Here is a 10,386-nt window from a genome sequence, read left to right on the forward strand (position 1 = left end):
GTCTGAGAATTCAACCGGTGGAGCGGAAGAAGCAGAACCTGACGGGGTTTTTTTTTTTTGTTTGTTTTTTATTTATTGATCAGATGATGCAACAAGGTCATGACTTACAGTATATATACACGTGGCAAAAATATCAGGTTTTCATGACATTATTCTTCCAAAATAAAACCATCAAGTCTTCGACAAGGGGGACTGTTGAACTATTTTACAGTACGAACAAAAAAATTGGAAATAAAAGAAAAGCGAGAAAACGTCGAGGAGTCCAGGAAGCAGGAGACGAAGGTGGCGGCCGTTTCACCGGATCTGGAAGACAAAACACACGAGGACAAAAGACGTTAGCAAAAATAAATAAATTAAAAAAACTAAAACTCGAATTCTCCCACGAGGCCAAGTCGGCCGACCCTGACGTGACATAACGTCCCAGGAGGTCTGAGAGTCTCTCCTTCCTACTCATCGCTGGGAGGCGGTAGCTGGTATGCTGCAGCGTGTCCGTGCAGGGAACTGCTGTCAGCTCCGCCCCCCCTCCCACCCCCGAAAAAACTAAAATAAATAACTAGCGACTAGACGGAAATAGAAGCTGCCGCAGGCCGACGCTGACGTTTCCCGCAGCAAAAACCAAAGACTTGCCGAGGTTCTCCAAGAAAAATTGAGAACCTTCTCAGGTCGACCTCATGACCTCCATCGTCATGAGGCGTTACAACGGCGAGCCAGTGTTGAGTGACGTCGGGCGGTCCGCACCGCTGCGAGACGTCTAAAGGTGTGTTTCAAATATTAAATACATCTTGTAAAGAGAGAGAGAGAGAGAAAAAAAAAGTAGGCCAATTTTTGGGGCCATTCCAGTACTGCAGCAGAAGGGGGCAGCAGAGAGTCCGAAGTGAGTATTTCAGTTGGTTTTGGCGGAACTGAATCTTGGAACATTGTTGCAGTGTTGCATGTTAGATGATGGAGGCGGTGCAATACGGCAATAATGGCTGCATTTAGTAAGAGTAATTAAAAAAGCAAAAAGAAGTTCTGATCGAAACAAAAAACCAGGAAGTGAGAAAAGCGCCACACTTTACAAACGTCAACTTTTCAAACTTTTCCGCATCTTTTCCGCATCTTTTCCGACTCTTTACTTTCCCGCTCTCCATTACCGGTGGTTGGCACCAAGACAACCCTCCAACAGAGGCCCATCCTTGCTGGCGTTCCCACAGCCTGAAACATTTACGGCAGGACATTCCAGCGGGAAAGCCGATGTAAATGTTGTATAGCATAACCGCCGGTCGCACGTCGACTCGGCTCGGCGCTTCTCGGCCGAGCGAGACACTCCGACAAACAACTCGCCCGAGTTTTAATGGAATCCAACCGCTGCGGGTTGTTTTTACCAGCTGCCCAGGAATTTAATTAAGTGCCATTAAAAGAGCAGTTAAAAGTGACTGGGAGAGTCAAACAAACGCTTTGAGCCAACGAGGCGCAATTACTGTTGAGGAAGGAAGTGGTGATTTAAAATATAATGTCAAAATAAATTTAAAAAAATATATAGCCAGGGAAAGGAAAATGTACGTGTTTCAATGCAGGTTGACGCTGTGCGAGAACGCTAAACTTTGTGATGAATGAACTGGTGCACATTTCCACTCCACTTGCTCTGAAGTAGCGTGACGACTCAAACCTGCAGCCACTCAACCACGTTCGCACGGCCAGAGTACCGACACCAAACTCAACACGCACGCAGAGGTCCAGCTGCTGCACGGTGCCGACAGGCGGATGGACGAGCGCTGGCGGCTGCAGACAGGATGAGTTACGATGCGTTCCATTCTCTCGGAAATCTCGGCTCTCCCGGCCTGCACTCGCCCCCTCATTGGGATACTGGTCCACTTTGGGTTTGATAGATTCTTTCTTTGTTGTAACAATGCCTCTCGGCAATAAATCTTATATCTTTGGAAAGCTTGATTCGTCCCCTTTTAAACGGTGCCACGCTTGTAATGATCGTGCACTGGTGTGGCGAGCAGCAGAGCTAAGCGTCCGGGTGGCGCACATGAAAAATGTGGCAAATCTTCTCTGCCGAGTCAAGCAGCTTATTCTGCTTATTGATTCTTGTTGGGTGGATTGGATGATTGAAATTTGAAGAAACAAAACTTTTCGGCCTCCCGGCAGCCCTGTGAGAACGAAGACTGACTGCATGCAGTCTGTTCCCATTTAAAAGGGGAATAAACAGGCTTTCCAAGGATATACGACTTATTTCCTTACTTTTTGCATTATGTTTATATATCAATCTTCTGAAGACAAACGTCCAATATTAATTCCGCCCCTATGGTCGCTCTCTCACTCCTCGCACCTTCGCAAGCCGCTGGGGGTGCAAAGGTCAAACGGCCGGGACTCTCACCGTGTACTTGTCCCACTTCTTCTCCGGGTCGTACGGCTCCCAGCGACTCGCTGGGAAGATGTGTTTGTTCTTCTCATACCAGCTCCTCAGCACCACTTTGCCCGCATGGGACTGGAGGGAGAGAGAGAGAGAGAGGGAGAGAGAGAGAGAGAGAGGGGTAGAGGTAGAGGTAGACAGTAAGAGAGAGCGAGAGAGAGACAGAGAGAAGTAGAGAGAGACAGAGAGAAGTAGAGAGAGAGAGGTAGAGAGAGAGAGAGAAGTAGAGAGAGAGAGAGAGAGAGAGAGAGAATCCCGATGAAAATGCAGGAATTCAATTACAGCAAAGCCTGCAGGCACACCGACCATCGCGCTAAACGATCAATGCCAACTGCTGGCAGGTTCTTCTCACGTCCTGCTGGACAACTACAGGAGGTCTTAATAAATAAAGAATTAATAAATAAAGTTCTCACCTCGTCTTTCTCCACCGTGGCGTCGTTCACCAGCCGGATGTCGTCGTGGACGTCAAAGCTGAAAAGAGGACCTGTGGGGTAGGGGATGGGGGGGTGTGGGGTAGGGGATGGGATGGGGGTTCAGGCAGCAGATCAGAACCAAAACGCTCTCCTTTTCTTCACGGTGCAAAGTGCAGGCTAGAGGCTCCGGCACTCACCAGACTTCCCTCTGGCTTTGGTCACGATGAAGTCATAGAAGCTGTGATGCTGCGGCAAACCGACACCAACAGACGCCAAGTTATTGTCACACAACACCGACTTCACATTGTAAGCAGTAATGGTGGCGGGGGGGGGGGGAGTGTGATCAGTGTGAGCGGCGGTGAGAGGCGCCACAACCTCGCTCGACGGGTTCGGAGTTTGTTGTTTTTTCAGCTCTGGCGTTCGTAAAGCAAACTGTGGAACGGCTTCAGAGGAAAAGAGAAGAGGGGGAGGGAGGTGGGGGGGGGGGGTGAGGACAGGGGAGGCGACAGATGGAGAGGAGCGGCAGCGGAGCTCACGTGCGGGATGATCAGATCCTCCTTGATGTACATCAGCTGCTCCACTCCTGCAGACCTGCAAACACACGCACACACACAATTAGGTTTGACTGGCGGAAGGAAAAAGACTTTTCAAGCCTCCTCACGTGTGGGCTCGGTGCCTCTGAGCTGCACATAATATCTTGTTTCAACAAACTGCAATAAAATGCAGAGGAAAAGTGGAGTGAAGAGGTTTTTAAATACGTTATGTACTTCTTCCTACTCCTTTTCCAGCATATTGAAGTATCTGGATATTGTTCTCTTTGAGTATTAGCCTTGTTTTTTTTTCAATTTCTTCTTTTTCTTCTTTTATTTACATTATTTGTGTTTTTTTTAATGCTCAAATAAAGAATTCAATTCAAAGTAAACACCTGCTGCAGGAATACGTATGACAAAAAAAAGAGTCCACACCGCAACGGCAACAAAGAGAATTGGAACATTCGGCGCAATGCCGTGAGGGAACCAGCAGATGGCAGCAAAGTAACCACCAGGGACGCTGAGAGGGGGGCGTTTCCCTGGCGCTTCTCACCTCAGCTCGCTGAAGTCTTTCCTCAGCACCTCCAGAGCTCTCTGCAGGAAGTTCTGGATGGTGTTGCCCTTCTTCATCTACACACACACACGCGCAGAGACAAATACAGAGGCGATGTTCAGTGTGTTGAGTGATTCAGGGAGGGAGCAGGAAGTTGTCCAGTCTCCCTCAGTCTGCACCAGGCTGCAGCCTCAGGTCATCAGGTCATCGGTTACCTTGACAGTCTTACGATGGCCCGAGCCGTCCCAGTAGCTGAAGGTGATCTCAATCTCCTCGCCTGGACACACACACACACACACACACACACACACACACACACACACACACACACACACACACACACACACACACACACACACACACACACACAGAGTAAATAAAACAGGACTTTCAAGCATTTCTTTACTGGTATATGTGAAATAAAGCAACAAGCTGAAAAGGATCTAGTCCAACAGAATGAGTGATGAGGGTGGGAATTGGTCTTTTAGTGTGTGTGTGTGTGTGTGTGTGTGTGTCTGTCTGTCTGTCGTAAGACACTCACTCTTAATTTTCTCCTGTTTGAGCTCCCACTCCTGCCGGAGTTCCTCCCTGAGACGATTCTCCTCCTCCTGAGCAACACAAGGAACAAAAAAAAAAATCATCATCATCATCATCATCATCACCATCACCATCATGTCGGTGGAGAGTAAAATGTCACTGGAGCTGGTGAATGTCAGCAGAGGCATCCTGAGCTCACCTCTCTGTCTCGGTCAGGAAGGAAACTCGTGTCCACGTCGGGATTTTTCCCCAGTTTCTTCTTCTTTGATGTGAGGTCTGCGCAGCACAGATAAAAACAACAATTGTGTTTCCCACCTCTAGAGGGAGCCAGACTAGGCGCTTGTTCACAGTCTCATCTTTGTAGCGAGCCCAGTGGGGGGGAAGTTGCATGCTCACAGTCCAGCTCGTCGTCGTCGTCGTCTTCCTCCTCCTCCTCCTCTTCCTCCCCTTCGTCGTCGGGGTTGAAGGACAAACTGGCGATTTTCCTCTTCTGCTCCTCCTTCCTCTTCTTCTCCTTCTGCTTCTCCAACTTCCTGCAAAACACGCAGCAGCCAGCGATGATGATACAGAAAGATTCAGATGATAAAATAGAATAAAATAAAATAAAATGAAAAAAGGCTCACAGCTGGAGCTCCTTGGACTGCTCCTTCTTGGCCAGCTGCTTCTCCCGCTCCTTCACCAGAGCCTCCTGCTTGGCCTTCATGTCGTTCAGGGTCACCAGACCTGTTGGGCACGCGACAACGCAACAAGTCAACCAACATGTGGATTTCAATACACTGATGTGCCGCAGCGTGGAGCAGCCGTGGACTCACCGACGGTGCTGGACTTCAGCTCCGCCTCCACGGCGTCGTAGTGGGCGGAGAACTTCTTGTCGATGTTGGACTTCACCATGTTGTCCTGCGAGAAACAGCAAACGCAGGTCAGGCAAAGGCTTTTTTTTTTTTGTGTGGCAGACAGGCAACCGGACGTTCAAATTTCCGTGCCAGCGTGGGAAGACGAGGGTAAATTGGGATCCAACGGTCGCGCAAAATTGGCCCCGAACTGCACGTCTGCGCAGCAGCTGCTGCTGCTGCTGCTGCTGTGGGATTCACTTTGCAGGAGCAAAACAACAGAATATAAATTAGGGACATTGATCGACGTCGATATTTATTGTTACCCAGGGCAATATAATATATATTATATTTTTTGTAGGGAGCTTCTGGAGCTGTCTGGAAGTGATCAGGAGTTTGCCAGAGAAGTTGCTAGTAAATATTATGTCATCATACAGTCGATTATTCGCTGATTTAGAGTCACTGGGTCACGTGACACCTTCTCCCTCTTCAAATATTCCCGTGTTAGTTAAGTTATTATTAACTATTATTAATTAGTTCATTAGTAATCCAAGTACAATGTGTGTACAATTTGGAAACAATTTTAAACTGATCCAGCTTATAGACATTTTTGCGCTTTTCTAAACGGTGACGGTCCCTAAGCAGGAGGACGACACCCTCAAGCCGAAACTAACTTCAGGGCGACGGCGCGGACACCAGTGGTCGCTGTTTCCCCCTCCTCGGTCTCCCTCCCTAAACGTCGTGATGACCCACGGACTGAAACAGCAGCCGGGGACAAACCCGAGACGAGACACCTGGAGGTTTATGTTGCTTTAAAGTCACCTCGGCGATCTTCTGCTTGAGCTGCTCCAGCTGTTCCCTCTCCTTCTCTCGCTTCTTCATCAGCTGCATGGCTCTGCCCGCCTCGCTGGCGGCTCCTTTGTACTGAGCCATGTTTGTTCTCTTTTTCGCCCCTTCAACACTTCAGAAGCTGAAATATTCGCGACGAGTTGAGTCAAAAGTCTCCAAACTCCCACAGGTTCACAGTAAGACGACGACTCGAGCCGCACTGGCGCACCACAACAAGAAGCATGGCGGCGGCGTCGCAATGCATGCTGGGTAGGCTCGCATCTTTGATGCATTGGCGAACTGGCGGAAAGCGCGGAATTTTGAAGACTCTGGAAAGTTCGCTCTTAACGTAGACTCGAGGGAGACAAAATAGAACGCCGAGGACTGTGTTCTACTGAGGAGGTATTACAGTGATAATATTGTTATTCAATAGAATAAAAATAAATGATTGTGATGTATTTATTATAATTTGTGAACATTGCTGTTTGTTTGGATATACTGTAATATATGTTTTTTTGTTTTTAATCCTAATGAAAACCGTTTTTATATTCATTTTACTTTTTTGGTTTTAAACATTTTGCAGTGGTATTGTATTTTTAAATTGTACTTCGAAAGTACTGTTGTTTTTTCTGTTTTTGCTTTTTATCTGCTTACTTACCCGAGAGACTCCTCAAAATTTCATTGTGCTTGCATAATGACAATAAAGATCTTGAATCTTGAATCTTTACACATGTGAGAAATTGGTAAGCTTTACAAATCATCAAATCTTGGATCAACTGAAAATAAAATACTGTCAGAAAAAGGAAATAAACAGGTGAGGCATTATTTTAAGAAATATTTATTCTATTAACAACTTTTCACAGTTTCAATGTAATATAAAGTCAATTTTAATCAATAATTAGAACTCAAATAAAAACTTTAAAAAAAAAATTCAAGGGAACATGCTGCGTGCTATTTTACAAGAAAAGAAAAGAAAAAACATGTATCCTGCAAGAAGATATTTTGTGTCGAGCTCATACGGCCTCCTTGTCTCTGGTTGGCTGCCAGTCTTTGCTGGACAGCGACACGGCGAACTGGCTGCAGCAGAGAGCCACGGATGCACAGCAGGGGGCGATGAAAACGTTGAGCGCGCACATCCACACGGAGCGCACGCACGGCAGGAAGGTGTTGCTCAGCTGCACGCAGGGCACCACGAACCTGAAATCACAGCGTTCTTTCTAACTTCTGTAGGCTCTCAAACAAACAAACAAACAAACAAACAAACAAACAAACAAACGTACCAGACGTGCAGACAGGCGAGCGTGGCCAGGAAGACACCGCAGAGGAAGGCGAAGGGCACGGCGAGCAGCAGCGAGAGAACCTGGTAGGTGCACACTCGGGCCTTCTCGAAGCCGAGCACGCTGTAGAGCCACACCTGGTCGAGGCTGCGGGGTGAGGCGGGCTCTGCCAGCACGTCACTCACCTCCACCTGTCGGATGGGCAACAGTGAAGCATCAAGTGTCGCTTGTGTCAGCTGGGCTAAATCGTACATTCAGATCCGATTAAAAAACAAAACAAAAACAACTTTGACTATTAATTTGCTTTGGTACTTCAAGTATCCACAATGTAAAAAAAAAAAAAAAAAAAAATGTAATCTTGACCATTTGTTCTACTTGCTTAATGAAGTACCAGCGTAGGAAAGCTAATCCGTTTGTATTGTTGAAAATAACTTTGTGAGGAAAACAAATAACCATAGCTGCGTTTCCATTACCCCTAGAACGGCGGAAAACCTAAATATCGCAATTAAAAAACGTTAATGGAAACACATAAACTTTGAAAGTCTCATCAAATATTGCAAAAAGTTTTGTATGCTCTCGTGAGGTGGTTTTTCCAGACATATCGACATGGAGGTGTATCGCAAAAGTGTCACGGAAACACTTTCGCATTTACACGTCACCGGGCGTGATGTATGGGGGTCACGTGACCTGTTCACTTCAAGTGAAAATGGCGCGTTATGTTTGGGCGGAGGAAAAGACGGAATACTTTTTACAAGTAGTATTCAAATTGCAATTGTAGTTTATCGAAATTTTAAAAATATCGCTTTTATTTTGGAAGAGGACTTGCATGGAAATGCAGCTCGTGACCGACTAAACAATTTGCTTCCTGTCATCGGCCACAACCCTGCAGTACACTAGAGGGAGGAGGTCAGAGGTCACGACCTTGAGGTGGCGGTTGATGCCGTAGGGGTCCCTGTCGACGGGAGGGGCCGGGGTGGGCGGGACGGGCGTGGGGGGCACGGTGGGGGGGGTCGGAGGTTTGGGCGCCGGGGTCGAGGCCTTGGAGGCGAACTCTGGCGGGGGTGGGGGGGCGTCGATGCGCCGCACGCCGGCGTCGTCGTCGCCGCTGCTGTCGTCGCTGTCGATCTCGCACTCCACCATCCCGTCTTCGCTCACCATCATCATCTTGGCGCCTCGTGTCTGTGTGTGTATGTGTGTGTGCGCGTGTGTGTGTGTGTGTGTAGGAGTCGGGGGTCGGATGGTGGGAGCGGCGCCTGCGGCTCACCTGCAGACGAGCACAGGGACGGTTGCATCTTCCCGCCTTCTGCTCTCAATGTCACACACACACATGCACACACACACACTCTCCCGCAGGCATGTATCTGCTGGGCTCAGCTTGGAGCCGCCACCTGTTCTTCAGAGCCCCAAAAAGGAAGTCATACCAAAATCTGTAAATAGACAGCTGGTAAACAGTGAGGTGACGCCGCTCAATAAACCTCAAACTGCGACTGTTTCATTTCAGCGCTACACAGATAGCTCACACTTTCTGATAGGAAGGACTTTAGATAACCCCCCCCTCCCGACACACACACACACACACACACACACGCACGCCCCCCAGTTGCAGGAAACAGGTGCTTCCTTCCTCGCGTTCCCGCAGAAAACGCTGAATCACATCTGACTTACTGATCCTTGATCCCGCAGTAACAGCGTGCAGGCCTGCAGGGAGCGCTAATCCGAAAAGCCGGCAAGAAGATGAAGAAGAAGAAGGAGAAGAGCGCGGGGCCTCGACCGCAGTGTTCCTCGCAGTAAGACTCTCTGGCACGTAGGGAAGCTCACGCGACGTCCCGCCGCCGATCCCGAGCTAGCGGCAGGAGCTGGACGCGCTAGTGTGGCTGCACGCCGGCGTTTATTCCTGCACTGGGAGCCGCCGACGGTGAACGCGAGTTATTTTGAGAGAGGTGTCGAGGTCGTGGAAGATCCGGTTTCAGCAACCCCCACCCCACCCCCGGGTGGTGCTGCTGCGTTCTCACAGGAACAATGAAGCGCACGAGTGGGACCGCCGCTACTGCAACACCTACTGCTACTACTACAAACGTGTGAGTGGGAGTCTGGCCCGGAGGCCACGACGCTCAAAGACGAGTCGGCGGGGCTGCTGGTCAAAGCGCTGCTGTTGGTCTGGAGGTGTTTGGTGTTGGACGGCGCCAACAGGAGATCCCCATTTAGAACTGTGTTATTAGTAGGCATCGCCCACTGCCCTACGTCTAGGACAGGCTGGAGGACGTGTCTCCACATCCAGGCACCAAGTTGTGAAGGTCTTCCACGACCCTGAAGCCAACACAAGTTTCAGCGCTAATAAAGCACTTCCTGTCCTTCTGCATTCACTTCCTGTGTCCCAGCAATGTCGGATTTATTTATGGGCACGAGCCAGGGATGTATTATAAGACCTGGATACCGGACTTCCGTTGTAGCAGCGCAAGCAGATCTTTTTTCCAGTGACCACTCAGGGTATTGCAGCCAAAAATCCCATGCGGCCCCATAGATCGCAATACATTTTGCTCCAGTATATTTATCAGTTGTGGATTTTAAATCGTTCTAAAGGGCAGAATTTCCCCAGAAAGGTCTTCGGTTCCAAGCGCAACATCACGCCACGTGCTTTTGCGTCGGCTCGTTCTGATTGGCTGATGCGTTCTGATGCGTGGTGGGAGTTACAGAGGCATGATGGGGAGTGACATTTCTGTGCATGCTCTATGGGGATTTGTCGTTTAGTACTACGAGCAGGCAGACACTCTCTTAACTTGGCCTGCACAAAGCAGCTAATTATCTTTTTTTTTTTTTTTTCTTTTAGAATTTCACCACCAGAAGTCGTAGTTTTGCACCGCATGCAAAACCAAAACAAACCGGTGCCCTGCACTGTGTGTTGTGTCTGTTGAGCAGCTCTGTGCCTCCACTTGACAAAGATAAAATTCTATTGTATGAAATGTCAGTAACAGAGTTTGTGCTGAAGCTGGTACCAGAGTGACTACCTGCAGTTGTGGGGG

General features: G+C 48.6%; 2 protein-coding genes across 2 annotated transcripts; both read right to left on the bottom strand.

The window, feature by feature from the left end:
• Positions 1-54: 54 nt before the first annotated feature.
• On the bottom strand, positions 55-6,342 carry fam50a (family with sequence similarity 50 member A). The gene is made up of 13 exons (XM_076026633.1): positions 6,084-6,342; positions 5,244-5,328; positions 5,055-5,154; positions 4,828-4,964; positions 4,631-4,707; positions 4,436-4,502; positions 4,110-4,171; positions 3,895-3,971; positions 3,348-3,402; positions 3,009-3,057; positions 2,812-2,882; positions 2,363-2,473; positions 55-303 (listed from the first exon to the last, which is right to left on the bottom strand). The coding sequence occupies exons 1-13, from the start codon at positions 6,192-6,194 to the stop codon at positions 295-297; spliced, it is 1,011 nt and encodes a 336-aa protein (XP_075882748.1). The 5' UTR covers positions 6,195-6,342; the 3' UTR covers positions 55-294.
• A 602-nt stretch (positions 6,343-6,944) lies between these two features.
• cav4b (caveolin 4b) lies at positions 6,945-10,132 on the bottom strand. The gene is made up of 4 exons (XM_076026652.1): positions 9,032-10,132; positions 8,288-8,630; positions 7,370-7,557; positions 6,945-7,286 (listed from the first exon to the last, which is right to left on the bottom strand). Exons 2-4 carry the CDS (start codon positions 8,528-8,530, stop codon positions 7,103-7,105), a joined length of 615 nt encoding a protein of 204 aa, XP_075882767.1. The 5' UTR covers positions 8,531-8,630; positions 9,032-10,132; the 3' UTR covers positions 6,945-7,102.
• Positions 10,133-10,386: the final 254 nt, after the last annotated feature.

The sequence above is a fragment of the Nelusetta ayraudi genome, unplaced genomic scaffold (assembly GCF_046127955.1).
Source record: "Nelusetta ayraudi isolate G7.1 ecotype Tasmania unplaced genomic scaffold, CSIRO-AGI_Nayr_v1 ptg000019l, whole genome shotgun sequence".
In the NCBI taxonomy this organism is placed as follows: Eukaryota; Metazoa; Chordata; class Actinopteri; order Tetraodontiformes; family Monacanthidae; genus Nelusetta; species Nelusetta ayraudi.